The sequence below is a fragment of the Catharus ustulatus genome, chromosome 6 (genome assembly GCF_009819885.2).
Source record: "Catharus ustulatus isolate bCatUst1 chromosome 6, bCatUst1.pri.v2, whole genome shotgun sequence".
In the NCBI taxonomy this organism is placed as follows: Eukaryota; Metazoa; Chordata; class Aves; order Passeriformes; family Turdidae; genus Catharus; species Catharus ustulatus.
The window spans coordinates 48706629-48727978 of record NC_046226.1 but is presented as its reverse complement, the minus strand read 5'-3'; the positions used below and the strand labels follow the sequence as shown (position 1 = coordinate 48727978).

Below are 21350 nucleotides of genomic sequence, written 5' to 3'. Positions count from 1 at the left end.
ATGAAGGATGACATGATAAGAATTTGGTAGAAGTCTGGATTACTCTGTATTCGCAACTAAGTGTGTCATTGCTTAAGGAATAAGACATTTGCAAACCTCTGTTCAGCATGAGATCTTTCTGCACGATTTATCAGGGAAAGTCTTAGATCAGTTGCTCTTATCATTATTGTTTTCTAGACACTGTTGGAAGAAGCCAAAGATTTGCTGTCTGACTGGTTGGACACAAAATTTGGCAGTCAGGTGACTGACAATTCCATATTCTCAAAGCTCCCCAAATTCTGGGAAGCGGAATTTCATAAAGATATGGAAGCACTCAACGTAAGTAAATAAACTGTTTTCCCTTCTAAAAATGTATGTACCATGCCTTATAGTACCCAGAAGACAATTTAGCTCCATATTAACTTTCAAGAATCTCATATTTCAGCTTCATTGATAAAGTATTTCCTTTAATATTAGTAGATAGGTGTTAAATTAGCACCTGCTGTATTTCCATCCCAACAATCTTCAATCTGTTGTGGTTGTTGCACATCACTTGATTGGTGATCAGGTTTGAGGTGTACTCTCCATGCCATCCCCTTGGTGCAACATGAGCAAATAATCATAAACTGGTCCAAAAGTTTGAGCTGGAATCTGTTGGGTGCGCTAGAGATTCCTGCTAACCTCGGCATTTAGACTAACTGCTTAAGAGTCTTCAACCATTAAGAAATTATGTGATGGTAACTACCAAGAAGAGATTTGTTTGTTAAAGATGAAATTCTATGTCACAGGCAGTGGTTCAGTCAGTGAAGGTTGATTTATTTACCTGCAAATCAGAGGGAATTGCTGTCAGAAGAGCTGGCATCCCCTTAAAGACTGAGGAAAAAGTGACCACAGCTCATTGTTTCAGAGCAAAAAGCTTGAAATAGGAGTGCTAGATTTTGTTATAACTTGCTTTTGAGCAAAATTGTAACCAATACATAACATATATGTTTAGCATATATTTCCATATATATTTATAATTCTACTTTTTATCTCTAGGTTTTACCTCCGGATGTTTTAACACGGGTTAGTGAATATGTACCAGAAATTGTGGATTTTGTGAAGAAGATTGTGGATAATGGTTATGGGTAAGTTTGCTAGTGGATGCCAGAATGATTGCTTTCAGCATTTAGCTTTGAGCTGTTTTCTCTGTTTTTATCTGCAACAGTAGTGTTTGCCAGAAGCAGTTTTTTATCAAATAAGAAAATTCAGGTTTCTTTGCAAAAGAGCTGTTATTTTTCACCTGATTTGCTTCTTATGGTGTACTATAGGTTGAAATCCTTGTTAATTAAAATAAAGTCTAAGTCCCATTCACTTGAATGGTGTTTGATTCCTGGTCTTCATCAAAAATTGTCAAAAATTGACACATGACAGAAATCGGTTGCAAATAACAGAATTTTTTAAAATAGTAGTTCTTGTGACTGTTTCCTGATACTTCTCAAAAGCTTAATAATACTTGTTTTCTCTTCAATAAGTTTATTACAACTTCCAATGATTTGTCAGAAGTCTTCATATGGTGAGACCTTAAAACTTAGGCTCACCTAGGTCATATTTACAATACTGAGCAGTACCACAGTGTGAGAGGAGTTACTGGCAAACTTCTAACAGTGGTTTTGGGGATAAAATTCACTGAAGTTGTGGTAGAAAGTTAGCTCAATAATGTACTGTAACTTTTCAGGTATGTGTCCAATGGATCCGTATACTTTGATACTATGAAGTTTGATGCCAGTGAAAAACACTCCTATGCTAAGTTGGTGCCTGAAGCTGTAGGTGATCAGAAAGCTCTTCAAGAGGGCGAAGGTAAAGATTTGCTCAAGTTGCTCAAGAAACTGATGATGTCTTGACCTCTTCAATTGCTTTTACTGATGTTTGGATCAGTCACAGAGCTTGATGATTTACCTGCTGCACTTCCTTTAACAATTTCTTTGCCAGTTTTGTAGCTTGAGCTTCCTTAAAGTTTTTAATTGGAAAATACCAAGAAATTATATTAATCCTAGGATGGTTTGGGGTTGCATTTTTGTTTGTGAGGTGGTTTTTGGTCAGAATTGTGAATAACGCAGCCACTTGGCCATAGCCTAGTTATTTGCCTGTTCATCTGGCTCAGAGTAAGAGCAAAGACTTGAACCTGGGTCTTCCACATGCCAGGCACAAGTCCTCCACATCAGGCTGGGGTTATTTCATGACAAATATTTGGGTTCCTCTTTCATACTGAGAGCTCTTATTTTAACTTTGTTCTGTTGAACCAAATCCAAACATAGATTTTATTTTTTTTAATAGAGCTATAGCACAGGATTAACTTAAAATGCTCGGTAAATGGGACTCATTAGTTATCTGCTCCTAAAGTTGTACAGTTTTAGCAAATCATGCAGAAAGTCTATAAAAAGAATATTAAAAAGTTTTAATATAATAATCCTACCAGGTGAAATCAGGACACCTACAGAGCAGTTGGGTAACAGAAGAGTAAATGTAGGTATTGAACAAATACCAACCTTCTGTGCAGCAGCTGAGATTAGGGGAAGAAATATGTACCTGGTAAGAGAATGTAGGTGAATCTCATGTCAAAACTTACAAAGTAGTGTAGTATCAGCTACAAGTGTCAGGTACTTGTCAATCAACATTAGCCAAAAACCCCAAAGGATTATCAAGGTTAATAATGAGGGTTTTTGAGGGTTCAGTGATTTGGGGGTTTGTATTTTGGGGTTTTCTAATTTATTTTCTTTTCTAAGATTCTCTTAATGTGAGATACAGGAAAAATCAGTAATGGTGGTGTAAAATGTGTACATTTACATTTCTCTTTTGAAAGGTGACCTGAGCATCTCAGCTGATCGCTTAAGTGAGAAGCATTCTCCAAATGATTTTGCTTTATGGAAGTCCTCCAAACCAGGAGAGCCCTCATGGGACTCTCCATGGGGAAAGGTAAGGGAGGACATTATAATCAGGATTTGGATTTTCTTCACTTATTTAAATAGCATAATTACACAAGTTTTTTTGCCTCACGTTTTATTAAGACTGTAAAAAATGTGGAGATTATGTATTCAGTCATAAAGATTCTGTGGTTAGTGTTTATTTAATAATCTAGCATGTGTATCAGTCTGTTTGATACTTTTTACGCTGAAGTTTGCATGCAGGCTCAGCATGGCTGCTACTTGGGGTTTGTCCTCTGTTAATTGACAAGCTTTATCTGCAGTGAATTCTGTTTCCTTTTTTTTTCCCTTGTGATCAAAAATATTAATGTAGCTTTTACAAGAACAGTAAGCAAGATAATTAGAACATTACAGATGTATTGTTAGGTTGGATCTTTAAATGCAACAGTTTCCTTTTGTGAGACTGAGAATCTTCTCTTAGTAAGAGCATGAGGGAATGAGACAGAGGCAGAAGAGGAAGACAGTTGCTAGTAACCAAGTAATGCCTTTTTGTTAACAGGGTCGTCCAGGTTGGCACATTGAATGTTCTGCCATGGGTGGATCCGTTCTAGGAGAGTCCATGGACATTCATGGAGGAGGCTTTGATCTCCGATTTCCTCACCATGACAATGAACTGGCACAGTCTGAGGTGAGCCAACTGACCTTTCTGCAGAGATAAACCAACATGCTTTGCTTTCACTGCAACTTACAGAAATCCATAATTCAGTTTTTTAAACTTGATATGTGTTTTCTGTAAACACGGTTTGGTTCCTAGGATTTTATTCTCTTAAGTTTTCCTATTTCAGGATATGGATGTAAACAGTGTTGAGTCTTTGGTTTTGCTTTTTTCCTGCAGGCGTACTTCGAAAATGATCACTGGGTTCGGTATTTTCTGCATACTGGTCACTTAACAATTGCTGGCTGCAAAATGTCCAAATCTTTGAAGAATTTCATTACCATAAAAGATGCACTGAAGAAACACACAGGTAAAAATTATTTTGGAATGGGAATGTTTTTGGTGTACTTTGAGTGGTGACTGCAATAAATTTTTTATTTAGGGTAACTTCAAATGTCTTCTTTCCCGGCTTCCTTCTGATCCTTGTTGGTATTTATCAGTATGGATGGCAGTGGTTTTCCTTTTTTGGTAGATTTAATGATAGTAAGAGCTTTAAAGATTATGTTCTTACTACTCCACTGCAGTATTGGAGTCCATGAAAATGTTTTAGCTTATAAAAACTTTCCTTGTTTATTTTAAACCTCCTAATAGCACGACAGTTACGGCTGGCTTTCCTCATGCACTCTTGGAAGGATACACTGGATTATTCGAATAACACTATGGAGTCAGCTATTCAGTATGAAAAGTTTATGAATGTAAGTTTTCCATTTCTTCTCCAGCTTTCTAATCTTTGTGTTGCCATGTTATGTTTCAAGTAATAGAACTCCAAGGGTATGTAGGCCATATTCCCAGACTGTTTGCTTTCTGAATTAATCTGGGATGGCACAGTGCTTATTTAGCTACCATTGAACTCTCAAGTCCTATAAATTCCATAGACTGCTACATTTCTCTGCAGCTGGATGCTCTCTCCAAGTTTTGACATCTCTGAGCAGCTTGACACTTAGACACGAGATCAGTTTCTCAGTTGCTTATAGAACTCAGTCCAACAGACTCCCTTACATTTCAGCTAGGTCAGACTCTACACGAACGTAGCCAGAGGGGAAAAGAATATCGTTCCCTCTTTGTCTCCTCACCACAAACACTGAGCCTTTGCCTCTGTGCCTTGCAGGCGTGCAAGAGGTTAGGCACAATTCCTGTCCCTGGTTGGTTTGGAGGTTGTTGATCTTGGTCTCTCCAGCTGAAGCTGTTCTGCTTTTTATGTAAAATGTTTGGTTTGGGCCATGGATTAGGTTAAAATGTCTTTGTACTGAGCTGGATGCCTGTTTAAAATGGAGCCATTTTATTCTTCAGCTTCCATTGCTAGCAGCACACTTTAAACCTGTCATAAGAACCATTGCCTAAACATTTTTAAAAGGTTTTTTATGTGAGCAGCTAGGTTAGAATATCGTAGGGTATCTGTAGTAACAGAGCAAGAGATAAAAATGAGTTGTAGTCCAACTGTGATTGAGAGTTATGTGAAATGATTTTATTGGGTTTTATTGTCTTGAGAAACATCATTAGATCCTGGCTGAAGCAGTGTTGAACCCATAAAGTTTAGGAGTCTCATTAAGAAATACTGCCCTTTCATGGCAAGTATTGCTTATGTGTAATTGAAAATGACTTCTAGCTATATTCTTCTTTTTACAGGAGTTCTTTTTGAATGTGAAGGATATTCTTCGAGCTCCCACTGATGTGACAGGCCAGTTTCAGAAATGGGAAAATCAGGAAGCAGAGCTGAACAAAAAGTGAGTGGAGCATTCCTACTTCTCTCTGAATTATGTTGCTTCATGTTTAATTCTTTTTTCCTTACAATATAACTTACAATGTATATAGTGATATCTATGTCTGTAGCATTCCCATGTAACATCCCAATTCTTCACAAACAATCATTTTCATCTTGGGACAGCTTTATGAAGTATAGATGAAATTGTTAATTTCTCTTAGGTTAAATACACTGGCATACCTCATTGCCATGTTTGTGAAGGGAAAGAACTTTTTTGTTAGATAGCTGTAATTTTCTTTACTATGTGAAATCTTGTCTTCTCTCTAAGGAGTGACCAATGATTCACAGTGGTTACAGCTGGAAAAACAGTGTTTTACATATTTGAAAGTATCATAAGCTATCTGAGACAAATAGAAGTTAAATGACCTGACTAAACCCACAAAAGATCAGTGCTTGAAAGTATGTTGTTGAGACAGTGATACCAATTTTGCAGTCTTTTGACTTTTATTACAAAACTACCATTATTACTTGTAATGCAAAAAGCTTCCTAAATTACTTTTGTTTTGTCTGAAATTTAAAATAGAAGCATCTTACATTGCGGTGCTAAAATGGTTTCCTAATTCAGTTCACTGTTGTGGTCACTAATGTTATACTGAAGGATTAAGTGCAGATGTTTCTGTGTAGTGGTATGCTCTGAAAACTTTATCTTCAACTTGAGGTTGGTGGAGATAACCCCTTTTTTAAAAAGGTGGGTGATAATAAGTAATAGGTCAAAAGGAAGGGATGAAGAAGTGGGAGGAATAGAAGATATGCTTAATGGATATTTGGTTTTGTCTCCTTCCTTCTACCACATCTTGTTTTTCTTGGAAAAAATACACTGTTTGAAACCATAAAACCTTTGTGTGATGAAATGGTACTTAATACATTGTATTATTTATTATACCTGTTAACATGTTACTACTGTGACAAAGGTTTGCATGAATTGGTTCCTTTTATCTACTTGTAATATCTTCTTAACAATTCACTTTGTTAACTTACAAATTGGTGCTCCATGCTCCTTCCTGGAAAGATCCTAAACAGAGAACTTGGCTGGTACACAGGGATAGGAGAGCAATACTGTAAAAAAAGAAAAAGTAAGCCCAAGAAGATATTAAATAAGCAATTTATACTGCTTAAAAAAACCCAAAAAACTTCTACAGAAAGGCCACTTGCTGAAAAATTTTTTGGTGTAATTTGTTTGGATAGTTGTTGCCAATTAGATTATCCTGCCTACCTTTGTCCATAGCAGTAAAACAGCAACATCATTATAATGCTTTTTTTCTTACTCATCTGTAAACTTTTCTTACTCATCAAATGTAAACTATGACTAGCAGAAAGTTATCTTAATTTTAGCTCCCCTTACTCTTCTAATAGAGACTCTTCAGAGTACCTTGCAGGGTTTTTGGCATGAGTGGTTAAAAAGAATATTTTCCCTCTCAGTTTTTATGAGAAGAAAGCAGCAATTCATGAAGCACTGTGTGACAATATTGACACCCGCTCTGTCTTAGAAGAAATGCGCTCTTTAGTCAGCCAGAGTAACTCCTATATTGCTGCAAAGAAATCTTCCAGACAGATGCCAAACAGACTTCTTTTAGGAAACATCAGCTCCTATCTCACTCAAATGCTGAAGGTATGTTACAGCAAGGAGTAATGTTGCTATTGCACTGTGCAGTTATAACTTGTGTTTTTGAGTACAGAGGAATCTATACAGTCTTTGTTTAAATCTTACAGGAAAGCAGAGATCTTCCACACATCCCCAAGCCAAAACAACCCTAAACTGCATTATGTGCTGCAGCAGTAACAATTTTGAGTTCTCCATGTTACGTGACGTTTTCAGCTAATGTTTTGTTGAAATAGTGGAGAGGCCCTAATACATTCAAGAAAAATTAGATAGTATAAAATATATGAAGTCAGAATGACAAATCTGACAGCTTTAAAGCTAAATCTGAAAGCCTATACTTTATATGGTGTATCAATTAGAAATCAGAATATCATTGTGAATTCTGGGTTGAAAGCCTAGTATATGTGATTTTGCTTGGTTTTCACATTCCTGTGAATTGATGTATACAATCTTTTCTTTTTCCTTGACCAGATTTTTGGTGCCATAGAAAGTGATGATGCAATTGGTTTTCCTGTTGGAGGGACTAGTCAAAATATAAATGTAAGTGAATGACAAAATACACTAAACAAAATTACTCTATATCGGTTGAGAGCTTAGGTTAAAGTGTTGACATTACTGGTATGTAGCTGAATTTCATTCTTTTTGCTTTTATCTTTTGAATCTGGTGTAATTAATTGGCTTAGGAAGCAGGATTTTTCTTTTACGAGAGTTGGGATTTTTATAGGTTTGTTTGATTTAATGACAGACAAATTGTATAGCAACCAGAAAAAGAATTATCTGGTCTTCTGAATGATGAGTCTGTTTCCTAAACCACATGTGAACTACAGGCAAAACATGCTACAATCTAAAGACTCATTGCTGCAAGTATTTGTACGCTAAGTAGTTTCTAAAATGTAATTATACTGATTAAACTTCTTTGTGGTACACCAGAAACCAGCCTGGAGGCAGCTGGAATTTTATCCACATTTCAATCTCTTCTTCTGATCTCATTTGCAGCCACGGTTTTTATGTGGCTTTCAAAGGCTATTTTGCTTTAGTCACCCAGCAGTTCTGCTGCGATGCAGAATTTTTCTGGAAAAACCTGAGAGGTACCTGATGAAAATGCTGATGGGCTCTGGAATAACTGGAACATTTTCTGGTGCAGGCAGGAGAAATAACTCCATGTGAAAGCTATTAGTACTTTGTGCCAAAAATCTCTTGTGGCTACATCCAGTACTGTTTTTCAAGTATTTTTCTACATTTAAAGGTGTGACCTTGCACATTTCTCTTCCTCCTTAGAAGGAATAAATGGAATATTTCTGGTATAACAAAAAAGGTTAACTTTTTATTTGTTAGAGGAATTGGCAAGTTTGCTCATGGTTGGAAAAATGGGAATGAACACTCATCCAATAATTGCCAATGCAAATACTTACATTCATGTGCTGTGGAAATTTCCATTAATGCTATAATAAGGAAGATGTTCAGTATTGCCTACAAAGCCCACCAATAGTGATTTTTTAAAATTTAGCTCAGAATTATTTTAAATTTCAGAAGAAAGGTAGCACTTTAACACTTAACTTTTTAGGGAAAATTAAAATTAACTTTGCATTTAACACTTCAGGCAGTGTTTCCAATAGATATGCTTTATGGAAGGATTGGTGATAGCTTCAAGTCCTTTCACTCCTTTAAAATAACCCTGCCAAAGGTAGTAGAGTGAGAAAAATCTTGAGCAGAAAAAAACCAAAACAAAACTGTGCTAACACATGTTGTCCACAAAAATTAAGATTTGTTACCCATATGCAACAAACCGGTAATTATACTCTCAAGAGTGACATTGATTATTTGTTTAAGAGTTGTGTAAGCCTGGGTGCTTGGTGGTATTCCACAAATCAAGCACACCAACTATCAAAACTTTTTACTATTTACGCATTTTAGCAAACAAATAACTAGTGTTCATTGGCTACAAGTTAAATGATTATTTTATTATTTGTATTCTGTCCTCTCTTGGTTAATAATTTTCTTGCTTCCCATGCTAATTAGTCTGCATGCTTAGTCTTTCTGTTCTATTGAGTTGGTGGGTTCCTTGGGTTGGTGGTCCCTGACCTGGTATTTGAAATTACCTTTTACCCAGTGGGAGCTGATTCAGCACAGTTGCTGAGTTGGCTTTATGAGTTTCTTCCTTATCTTGGGAGCTCTGCCAAATATCCTTGTGGCATGTAAATTCTTTGTGCCATTTTTTGTGTCCACAATCAGTGGACCATCCTTCTCTCCAAGTTTTGTTAACCTCTCTCAAGGTCTGAGATCATTGTAGCATGTCCAGCCCTAAACCTTAACAAGGCAGTTCTACCAACAAGTAGTTTGTTTTTCTGACACCTGGGCATCACTTAGAGCTTGCATGCTATCTACAGTCTGTTTCAGGGATTAAATCTTCCTTCTTGTTGATTAGGCTTGAAAGGATACAAAAATCAAGCATTAAAGAACATCTTTTCTGAAGAAAGTTATACACATTCCACATTTTGCAACACTGTTAGCACAATCAGAAGAATTTTGTGAGAACATCTCTTACACTCAAGAAGCTTTTCTTTTTATCACCCAAGTCATTACTGGTATTAAGCACTATAATATAAAAATGCATAATATCAAAGTGTTTTGGTTGTTTCATTAAATATTATACTGTCTTTCAGTCCTCCATGCAAATTCTTATTTTTCTTAGCACAAATTAAAGGAGGTGAACTTCCAAGGTTCAGAAATTTCTCATTAATTACAGAAGGCTGTGGGTAGGCCAGTTGTTTCCTTGTTTAAATTAGAGATGAAAGAACCAATTGAGTCAGTATCTCCAAAAAAGGCATAATCCAGTTCAAAAGTGCTGAAAGAAAAGCTTAATTATCATGGATCAGTAATTTACTTGGAAAATGGATATAAGCAATTTGAAGTCTGAAAATCTCAGTTCCATAATATCATTTTCCAAGTGAATTCAGTATTTCTCTCAAGTTAGTTATTGTGGAAATAAAAATCTTTCATCTTGAAATGACTGATAAAGTAGTGACAGTGCCTGCTTTCCCCGTACTACTTTATTTGCATGAAGAGGTATTTCCAGTGCAGAGGGGGAATGGAGATGTGACTGTTCCTCGCATTCCAGAGTCTGTTCCTTGGGCCAGATTTTCAGCACTGGATCTGATGATGAAACTGATTGCAGGGTTCACATTTTTTAAAAGTTCTGACAGAGGTCCTCAGTTCTTTTTGTAGGGGCACTTTTAGAGAATGACAGACTATTGTGTCCCTTAATTGTACAGAAATTTGTCATGGAGATTAAACAGAGAGGAAATATGTGTGCAAATTGTAGAAGAGACAAAAGTTTACTTTTTTTTTTTCTCTTCCCCCACCCTCCAAAGTAATGAAACTTTTAATTTAGGCTTTCCCCCAAGGGCCTGGCTTTTCCTCTTGGGCTTCCAGAGAAGTGTTGGCAGACACTGATCTGTAGTTGTTTTTGTAGCTGTTCACTGCTGTTCACTAACTGCTTGCTGCTGCTATTCACTGTCATTGAGTCCGGTCTCACAGGACTTTTTCTCTGAGATTTCATGCCAAGCGTTTGTTTACACCTAAAATACTTCAACAGTAATCTTTCCTCACTTTTTGTGGGAGAGGGAATTGTGTGAGGAATATAGAGAATTGCACTGTCTATACAATTAGCATAAGCTAAAATCTCAGGAACAGATCTGTGTTCTAATGAAAATTGGTGCTAATATCAGTTTCACATGGTATTATTACCTGATAAACAGCTGGGCCTAAGACAATACAGTACATGAAAGAGCAAATTCGTCTGAGTGCTGTTTTTATCTCTGCACTGCATTACAGCTAGCTGGATTGTGTCATAACCCTGTGGAAGTGATGGATCTAATTGAAAGGATGTGAAAAAGGAATGGGTAGAGGCTGAACCTGACAAGCTGATTTTATCTGCACAAAAGGAAAATTGACAACTAATGCAAATTGTCATTTATCCTTTGACATCAATAGAGAAATGACAATTTTTATTGATACAGATCTGCCCTGAAGGTCAAGCATCCAACAGCACATAAATATGAAGTGAATAGGGAAATATTTTATGTCTAAATGATAATTAGCTAACTGTGGAAATAATGATCCTGCAGATTGAATCTACAGTGATGCCTTACCTCCAAGTTCTGTCTGAGTTCAGAGAAGGAGTGCGACAAATCGCCAGAGAGAAGAAAGGTGAGATTCACTTTTTCCTGTACTGTTTCACTTGAGACTTGGAGGTCACAGAAGCCAGACTGGGGGAGAGGATGGAGGTGTGGGTGTGAGGTACCTGATAGTCTCCCCTTGCTTACAGAATGCAAGTAAGACATCTTTAAATCAGAGCTGCTTTGAATTTTTGCATCTCTGCTGCCTGTCTCTTTAATTTGGAAATCTTGTAAGGCTGCTAAACTAATCTAAAAGAAACTAAAAGTTCTGGAATGATGAGGTGTAGCGGCTGTTTTTCTTGGTTAGGGCGCTCCCTGCTTTCTAGGTATGAAAGTACCTATGATCTCTTCCTCAGGGATCTTGCATTTGCTTAAAAGTGCAGATGGCTACACAATAATAGTGTCTGCATTTAAATAGCCTGAGATGCTCGCTATTATTTGTTAGCATAGTTGGAATTGTAGCTCCCCTGATGGTAATTGAGTGCTCTCTTTGGAGAATTCATCTGGGAGTTTGCTAGAAGTTTCAGGTGCCTTTTTTAATCCCTCTGAAAAGCTTTGATCATGCTGTGTGTGTTGGCAGCAGAACTAGAGAGTATTAAAAAGGTTGTTTCATTAACTTTCTTTGATTTTACTGATATTTCCTAATGGAGGAGCTCTTCCTATTTTCTGCTGTTCCCTGTGGAATTTTGCATGTCTTCAACATGTACTTGATTCTTGTTTTCTTAAAACTTTGACACTGGGATTTGTCCTTGAAGGCAAAACAGAACATTTTTTTATACATAAAACATACAAGTAAACCATATATTACACAGAAACATAAAATTCCTTTTAGTGTCTGGTAACCTATTCAGCTGGAAAAGACTCTGGACTTTCATTCTGCTACTGCGTGGAGTCCTTCTAAAGTTGAGAAGTTTACATTAAAAGCACAAAACTGTTTTTGCTAATGTGGCTACTCTGCTATTATTGTCCAACTCTTATATAGGCCTAATTGATGCTGAGAAATGGGCTTTGTAATAAGTTCCAATAGTAAATATTTTCTGTAACTTGAATTGATTCAAGAGGTTTGTGTGTATATCCTCAGCCAAAAACATGAGCTTTAGTCTTTTGATATTTAACATACTTGTTTATATGAAGCTTTTTTCCCCCTTGCTTTTATGATGGTTGAACTAAATTGATCATTGCTTTTAGCAGTGGTAAGGTTTAAATATCACAGGCCTTCTTGTAGATAATTTTTAGAACACTCTTGGCTCTAGACTGTTCACTGGCACTTGAATTTCCTACTTGGAAGGCAGTGGGTTTTTTTGCCTGAAATACACTGGACAGTGAGAATCAAGCTGGATCTAGTTGCTGCTGGGTTGGTATATTTGACCAGGAGGAACCTTTCTTTTAAACTGTTTGATATATGGAAGCTGCATGGTGATTGGCAGGACCTGCACTGACATGCTACTGATTGCTTTCCCTTTACCCATTAAATTCTTGCTTGCAGGAAGTGTTAAATTACTGTAAAAGTTGTTCTGATTAGTGGCTGGGGATATTGCCTCTGCATGGCTGTAGGCAAAGGGAGTTTCCCCATCACAGCCTATTGCTGGCAGGGTTGTGTTAAATATTATTTAAAACGATCTGTATTGATTTAAGTATTCTCAGATGTTAAATAAAAAGCGTGTGGCTCTGTAAAACCTGCAGTGTTACAAATGTCCCCATCCATACACATGCACTTTGAAAATGTATCTACAAAACATTTCACAGAATAGCCATTTTTAGAGCTATGGTTTTTAGTAATAATCAAAATATATATACTCTGCAAAAATGTTACTATCATCTAGAATGGGTAGCATTTTAATTCAGACTTAATTCTCACAGTGCGCCCTGCACCTTCTGCCCTCTTCCATATATCTCATGTGTTGACCAGAACTGGGCCAAACCCTCTCATTGTAGCATTGCCTACTCTTGTCTTCTGCTGCCAGTCTTTCCATCCGGCATTCTCCAGATGCTTTTCAAGCTCCCTTTTCCTTCCCATCTCAGTATTCTGATTCACAGCATCTCAACATGTTTCACATCTGATACTCTTTGGCTTGAAATGCACAGAAAATGTGAAGAGGTCTAGGGAAATAGTCACAGGCCCAAGGAGTGTCCAGCTTCTGGGGTGTTGATGGGCAGTGATGATAAGGCAATGTCCCACTGGTTTCCTGGTCAGTGTCCTCAGTGAGAGCCTCCTCATGTCCTGAGGCAGTCCATAAACAACCCCTTACCCAACCCTAAACATACTTGCTGTGGAGATGTCACATGCAAAGAACAGGCACATTTCAACCTTAAGAAGTGTGGTGCTGACTCCTCTGGCTGACAGGATTGATCAGAGGATGTCCCCTCTCATAAATCATATGTTTCATAATACATTTCTCCTTGATGCATTTAGTTTTCAGCTTTCAATTACTGATGATTTTAGATAAGTAAACATCCACAACTCTGCAGATGCTGTTATGCTGAATAAGCAGTAGGTGTTTCTGACACAGTCTTGATATAATATGTGTAATTCCTTTACACCATTCCCTCCAGTGAGGTAATCTTATCCCTGGTTTATCTTAATGGCCGATTTAGATTTGCATCAAACATGGCTGTGGTTCACTGTGGGTAACTGCTGCGGATCAGGAGAAATGACAGCTCTTGTTACAACAGACAAAAGAGGTTCTGTACAGTGCAGTGGTTTTCTGTGCAAAGAGAGAGCCACAGAACACAGCCATGCACTGAAACAGGGTGTTCCTTCTCATGGTTTCAGGATAATCACTGCTGTTCACTTGCAGCTCTCTGAGAATTGTGGAAGAGATGAAGGCTCAGGGTGGTACTTGTATCTGCCAGAAGGTGTTTAGGAAACTGCCTGGATGGAAGCTTCCACTGTCTGAAATAATAACTTTAAGACCCTGGGTGGTACTTAGGTTTAACGAGCTGAGAATTGCTGAAAGGGAGAGCACTTGTTCATTATAAACACACCTAACCCAAGTATCTGTCTTGTTACACTTGCTAAGTGTTAGTCCCAAATACCAGACTGCCTATAAAAAATGCCACTGAATTCACAACAGCAACATACTGGGTCTCTGATGCATTTAGTCCCTCTTAAATGTTGTGCTGCTTCTCAACTGGTACAACTTCTCATCCAAAAAATTATCTTGTATGAAGATTTGTTTTTCTCTTAAGAGCTGATAGCACATATTTCAGCTAAATCTTAAGTTCTTACTATTTGCTGTCATCAAAGCCTCTTTGATAAGTTTGCAAGGGAAAAAAATATTAGCCATGATGTCCTGATCACCATGCAGAAAACCAAACCAAAATTGTGTTCTGCTGCAACTAGATTGCTTGAAATAAAGGAAGGGTGTTGGGATTACAGTTCCTCTGACAAATGTATGTGTAGTTATCAAATCAACAGAATCATAGTCCTTCAAAGGACACTGTTAGATTTAGCACAGAATATGTTAATTTATGATTTTTCTAAAATTAGGTTTTTAACCTTTCTTATTGCACACCCTACAGCAACCATTAGGATTTTCCTGAGTCATATATCCCTCCACCATACCCTGGCAGAATTGTTGCATCATTTCTGAATTGCCTTGGATTTTCTTTCTGTTTTCCTTCAGGAATAGTGAGGGTATCTTGGAAGAATTTTATGATTTTTCAAGTCCCTGCAAAGAAACATGCTGCTTTTCTGTGAGGCTGAAATAAGGCAGGATTTACTTACCACTGTAAAAGAAAAGACCTTTCTTTCTCTGTGACAAAGTGGCAATTTCTTAATTGCACTGAAGTAACTATGTAGCTGGGTAAAGGTATACTCTGGCCAAATTTTACTCCACTAAAAGTATTTTTCATGTTCTGTAGTAACTGAAGTGCTGCAGTTGAGTGATGCTCTCCGGGATGACATCCTGCCTGAACTTGGAGTTCGATTTGAAGATCATGAAGGTACCCACATATCTCTTGGAACTTTGTAGGAGCTGTTTTTATAATCCTGCTGTTTTCCTGAGAAGTGGGGAAACAAACTGTCAAAACTAATTTAGAGTTACTCAATAAACTCAAGTATTGGAGAGCTGTAGCATATCATATGTGCACCATATATGTATTTCATATGTACTATATATAATGGCATGTAATATGTATCATATAATGATGTATATATATGTATGGTATTTATTATAGAACTGTATATTGAAATACAGAATTAAAAAATACATTGCAATATTTTTCACCTTTTGTATAACACCTAATCTCTTAGTCATTTTTGAGTAGCCACTGTGTTGTATTTGCATTCAGTATGCAAAAAGAAAACAATTATCACAGGGTGAATGCATTTATCTTTGACTAATCAAGAAATTAATCCATCTCTTCTTGCTTCTTTAGGACTTCCAACTGTGGTTAAATTAGTGGATAAGGACACATTATTGAAAGAAAGAGAAGAAAAGAAAAAGGTAATTATTTTAAGCATCCTATATTTTTAAAACTTAAAGTAATATGTAAGCTATGGATATTTTTACATTTCTTTGATAATTCATAAGAAAAATAATAGCAGACTACAAGGAAGATGACATAAGAGAATTGATACAAAAATTCAGGTGTGTTGGAAAAAACAAATTTTTCGAAACAACTTCTTGAAAACTTTGCGTGGGCCCTAATGAATACCTCTAAGATTTTTTTAATATGAAGATGCTTTTTAAGATCTTCATATTACTAAGGGATGTTCAGTATTGCATTCAAACTGTCTTATCTTTTTGGAAAAACAACTCCAGTGAGAAGCTAATTCAGACTTGTTTTGTTTGTACAAATGAAGTCAACGTTTTCCATAGAACTAGTCTGTATTAATCTGTGAGGAAAAAAATGTACTGGCTAAATCTTAATAAATATGGTATGGATTAGTGAGATGTTCAGGATGTGGGAGCAAGAATTTGTTACTCTCTAAAGCTTGTGAATTTTAATTCACATGCACAAGGTTTGTATAGAAGCCCTGCTTTTGGCACTTCCTACTGTTAATACTTAACTTTGTAATATTTAGAAGTAAAGCTCCATATGTCCATCTTCAATTTTACCAAATAATAAAATTCTATCATCACTAAAAATATCTGGAAGACTTTCCAACATTTCTCCTTCCATGTTGATGTTTTTTAAAAAAAAGAGAAGTGAAAAGTCATTTGAGTTAGTTTCAGATGTTTTCATCAGAGTGGCATTTGAAGGCAGTTTGTTTATAGCTGCTGGGTAGGACCTGCCAGAGTGCCTTTTCCCTGGAATTGGCATTATGTTCAGCACTGGCAGAGCCCTTGGAGAACTGACAGGTCTCTCCCGGGCAAGTGCAAGATGGGATTTTTAGCAAGTTGGCTAAATTTGGATAATTGTTTCCCTAGGAACATCAAGTGATACAACTGCTGCTTGAGGAACTGTGATATCTTCACAGTTTGAGACAAGAGCTTAAAATATCATTGAAACACGATCTTTTTTAAAAGTAATTTGCAAGACATTTTTCCCCCTAAAATGATAGGACAATTTCTTTGAGATATTCTTTTATAGGTATCCACTTTGCATGCAAAACAGTTAAAACTGGTTTAACTGTGAATAAAAGCAAATGAAATCAAAGTCATACAGTGGGAAGTATCAGACAATCCTAATTATTAGGCATGGTGGGTTTGCTGCAGGTCATGCTGCCAGTTCTGTCTATAATTAGATACCCAGGGGAGCTGGCTCAGGTTTGTAGAAAACAACCAAATGAAATAGTGCATTACCTTTTACTCACTAACACTGCCTCTCACAGATAGAAGAAGAGAAAAAAAGGAAGAAAGAAGAAGCAGCCAGGAAAAAACAACAGCAGGAAGTAAGTAACCTCATTTTGAAGGAAAGTGTAGGTAGCAGTAGTCACGTGCAGGAAAGAGCATTAGAACACAGGCTCTCTGCCCAGCCTTAGCAGGTCTCCATTTCTTTTCTTTTTTGTGTAAAATTTCATGCTCAGAATGGCTTTGGCTTGCAGTTTAGGTTTGGACTTTCAATTCTTATAGAGAAGCCGTTTTTGAAAACACAACTAAAGCCTAAAAAAACTTATTACAGAAGAACTTGTCGCACTTAATTTCAGTCTATAAACAGTGTTACTTCCTTCATTGACAAAGTAGTATCTTGCATGCTTGTTACTACTAGAGAAGATTTTGCTTGTGTCATTTATTGTTTTATTCCCTTTCTAATATCATATGTGAAAAGGTTTATTTTTCTCCTTTTTTTTCTTTTTCTCTGTAAGAAACCCCCTGTTTCTCTTGACTGAGCAGGGAAATGTTTTATCTCTATGATTAGAATTCAGATAGCTCGGACGTTTTGGGCTTTGGATGGGGAGTAGACAGAGGAGATGAACTCATAACAGAAAATATTGTTTGTCATGCTGATGACTTTAACAGTACAGGAAATACATTCCTGTGTTAAAAGAGGAAGAGAACTTTTAGAGACCACCACATTCAGAGATAAAACAAGAGAAATAGCGTTTATCATCCACAAATTCCAAATACCTTTTTTCACCTTTTCAAAAAGGGAATTCCTTTATGTAGGGGAAAATTACATGGAAAAGATTCTGAAATGTGCTTATTTACAGATAAGGGGGAGTTCAGTTTGTTTTCAGTGCAATTACTGCATCTGATTCTTCTGTGACCTGCATAGAAATCTTTGCTTGTCAGCAGGAAACTTGATAAAGGTGGTTCCCTTTGCAGTGAGTTAATGGCTGAATATTCTTTATGATAGCAGCTATTCACTTTGTGTTGACTAAAGAAGCAAGTTAGAAAGAATCACATGTAGTTTTTGGAGCCTATAAGCAAATAATTTTGAGTTTCTGCAATGCATCTGTTTTTTATAAAGTGGTTCTCTACAGGTTTAAAACAATTTTTCCCCCAGACAAGCACAGCTAAGACCTACTGAGTTGTTCCTCACTCCAAGTTTCATTTCACATAAGAAGCAATTACGAATTGAATGCTCCTTGATTTTGAAATTATAATCTACTTTTCCTTTTGCATATATGACAGGTTGTCAGTAATTAACTGTGATGTTAATGCATGTTTTATATTACAGGCAGCAAAACTGGAAAAAATGAAGATTCCACCACATGAAATGTTTAAATTGGAACTTGACAAATATTCCATGTTTGATGAAAATGTAAGAGATTTTTCTTTATATAGGGAGTGGTTTTCCTTCCCCAGTTGTACACACTTATGTGTATATGTTTTTAGTAATTTTGTTCCAAACCTCCAGGGCAGTGCTATTAACATAGCAAGAGGAGGGAAGGAGAGAAAGAAAAGGTGATATATTAATTTTATTCTGCTCTGGGGAACAAAGTCTCTGTTAGCCATCATTTCAAGGGTATTATCCTTTGTACATTGATTGTACATTTCCTTTGGCTCCCCTTATTGCAAAGCAATATATATATTGTGGGTAGGAATGTGTATGATGTTCATTCACAGGTTTATTACTCTGGCGCAAGGCAGTGTATTCATTTGCAAGTACAAGCTCCCCAGCTCTGCCAGAACTGATGTTTTTTGGAGAGATCCTGTGTTTCCTGTTTTCTTTTACCCACTGTTTTGTTCTCTTCTGGCAAAGGCTCTCTGAAGGGGCTGTATGCATAACTTTGCTCTTGATTGCTCCCCTTGGGGAAGCAAGGGTTACTTGGAAAACATAAAGCATTGTTTCTTCCCTTCTTGATTTGGTCATTGATCCCCTTCATCTACACAAATTCAAGCCCTGAGGACAAGTCAGAATGGAGAGGATAAATATTGGAAAATACTCCTCCAAGCCAAGGAGAATGTCCATAAAAATGCTGATCATACTTTCTTCGTCAAGAATATAAATCTTGCTTTTGCTTTAAGCCTTGAATTCAATCTGCTAGTATGATTAAAAGATTATTTTAACCATCTGTTCAGGAATTAGTCATGATTCTGTTCACTAAAACCATCTAGAAGTTAGTAGTCTAAGATTCCCTTATGTGGCTCAGGACAGGAGATAAATACACCCTTATGCCTCTTGTGTAGCTAGGAAGGGAACATTCAGAAATAGGCAAAGTTAGCTGTCAAACTTCTAGGTGACTAAAATTAGCCAAGATACACCCCTTCCTGACAGCCTCTCATTATGATATTATCTCCCTATCTTATTAAAACATGATTCCATAAAGAACAAAAGCAGTCCAATAATTTATCTTAAATACTTTTTTTTTTTTACTATTTCAGGGATTTCCCACCCATGATACAGAAGGCAAAGAACTTAGCAAAGGACAAATTAAGAAGCTAAAGAAACTTTATGAAACCCAAGAAAAGCTACACAAGGAGTATCTGCAAATGGTTCAGAATGGAAGTGCAAATTGAAAACAACAGGACTTTTTATTTAGAAGGCAAATGCTGGGTTCCCATTGAAGAAGTGAGCATATACTTATGCTCAAATTTCTGTTTACACTTTCTATTATGTGCAAAGTAAAATTCCTGTTTACGTGGGTTAGTAATGTCATCTGGAAATATAATAAAAATCCATCATTAAAAAAAAAAGCCAACCTGTAAGAAGTTTCTTCTCAGCAGTAGCAATAGTGGCTGCCAGTTCTGTTTGTAAAGGTGCTGCTCAGTCAGCAAATCCACATAAGGATTCTTGTTCATTGTAGCTATCCAGGCTTTGGTTAATTTGTCTTACATCCTGATCTCTATCTACAACCCAGTGTTACAGTCAGAGAAATTCATTGCTAAGTGGGAGCTGAGTAATTTGCCCCACAGTAAGAACAGTATTTTCCAGATGACTTTAGTATCTTTACATAAGCAGGAAGAGTGGGTAGTTCCACTATGATACTTATTTTAGCTGCTGTTATTAAAAACTCTCATAAGTATACCCAGAACACTTTGCATAGTAGAAGTTCACAGTCCCTTTGTTGAAAAAGGGAACAGATCATCAACCTGCAGTTGCAGTCAAGTGGGTAAGTACCAGGCAAATGCACCTGCATTGAACAAACAGGTGGGAAAGACATGAAGGTCTGATGGCAGAGGTGGTGTGTTCTTGGAGCTATCCCTTCAAGGAAACAGGAGCCCTGCCAAAGTACCTGATTACCCAAAGTACTCAGTACCTAATTACCAGTTCCGAGCCATGGGAATTAACAGAGTGCTTCCTACTGATACACAGTTTGTGGATTGGTTTGCAGTTAGGGAATACAGCTAGACATTGCCCTGTATTCAAGTCTGATGTTTTTAACATGATGATTTAACCCTGAGATAAAAACCTTTCTGATGTAGTATGGTCACATTGTATCTGCAGGGAGAGTTCTTTGTTGCCTAACAGTGCATTTCACTGGAAGAAGCTATTAAATGAACTAAAGTTCATGAAATCCTAAAAAATATCTCGCCTACTGCACAGATCAGCCAAGTGTCTGATTTGCAGAACTATATTCATTCAGTATTCTCAAGGTGACTTGCAGAAAGTCACTGTGATACCTCTTTTTTCTCAACTCTAGGGTTGACGCTACAATCATCAGGCTATGTTCCTTTCCTTAATTAAGAGTTCAAGCATCTTTGCTTTTCCTTCATATTTTTATATTTATGTTCCTCCTTCTGAGAAATGAACACATTATGTGGAGTAACAGAAAGGTCTAGTAGGGTTTTTTCTTTCTAATTTGTCTGTATTTGCCTTTGAAAACATACATAGTGTTAAGGTCAGTAAAGCAGATGCATCTTGTGTACTGAAAATAAAATACGTTGTGAAGTACTTGTATGTGAACTTTGTGTAATGGGGAAAATATTGAGTTTATCTTTATTCCATAGCCATCTTTTTGGCACGTGGTTTACAGAGCTTTTCCTTTAGCTTGCTATTACTAATTTAATCAATTTTGCATTCAATATTTAATTATTCCGCTAATGTCTAATCAATTTTATAAATGCATGTTTAAACTACGCATCAGGGCGACTTACTCATCCTTTGATATGGGAAGAGACAAGGTTCAATTACATTTTTTGCATCATTTTAGATCCTAACTCCCTTTGGCATTATCAGCCCATCATTTATCAGCCCATCATGCTCCCTGAAGATGCATGTGCACTCAGGATATCTTTGAAAGGATGGGACATGCCTTTGCTGCTTCTGAAGTTGAAACTTAATGTCAAATAGGGCCAGGAATTTGAATACAGAAATTGTTTTTGGTGATCTGAGTTAGCACTTACTTAAAGTGAGTAAGTATTTAACAGTGGAGAAAGTG

General features: G+C 36.8%; 1 protein-coding gene across 2 annotated transcripts in view; it reads left to right on the top strand.

Moving 5' to 3' along the window:
• CARS1 (cysteinyl-tRNA synthetase 1) overlaps positions 1–20863 on the top strand; it is a 32881-nt gene extending 12018 nt beyond the window's left edge. For both annotated transcript variants that reach the window (XM_033063027.2, XM_033063026.1), the window contains 16 exons: positions 178–318; positions 1018–1106; positions 1697–1818; positions 2822–2934; positions 3442–3570; positions 3778–3907; positions 4189–4292; positions 5224–5321; positions 6779–6968; positions 7431–7499; positions 11087–11168; positions 15002–15082; positions 15518–15585; positions 16917–16976; positions 18206–18289; positions 19354–20863. In XM_033063027.2, the coding sequence (XP_032918918.1) occupies positions 178–318; positions 1018–1106; positions 1697–1818; positions 2822–2934; positions 3442–3570; positions 3778–3907; positions 4189–4292; positions 5224–5321; positions 6779–6968; positions 7431–7499; positions 11087–11168; positions 15002–15082; positions 15518–15585; positions 16917–16976; positions 18206–18289; positions 19354–19488 (1695 nt within the window). In that variant the 3' untranslated portion in view covers positions 19489–20863. The remainder of the gene's footprint in view (positions 1–177; positions 319–1017; positions 1107–1696; positions 1819–2821; positions 2935–3441; positions 3571–3777; positions 3908–4188; positions 4293–5223; positions 5322–6778; positions 6969–7430; positions 7500–11086; positions 11169–15001; positions 15083–15517; positions 15586–16916; positions 16977–18205; positions 18290–19353) is intronic.
• Positions 20864–21350: the final 487 nt, after the last annotated feature.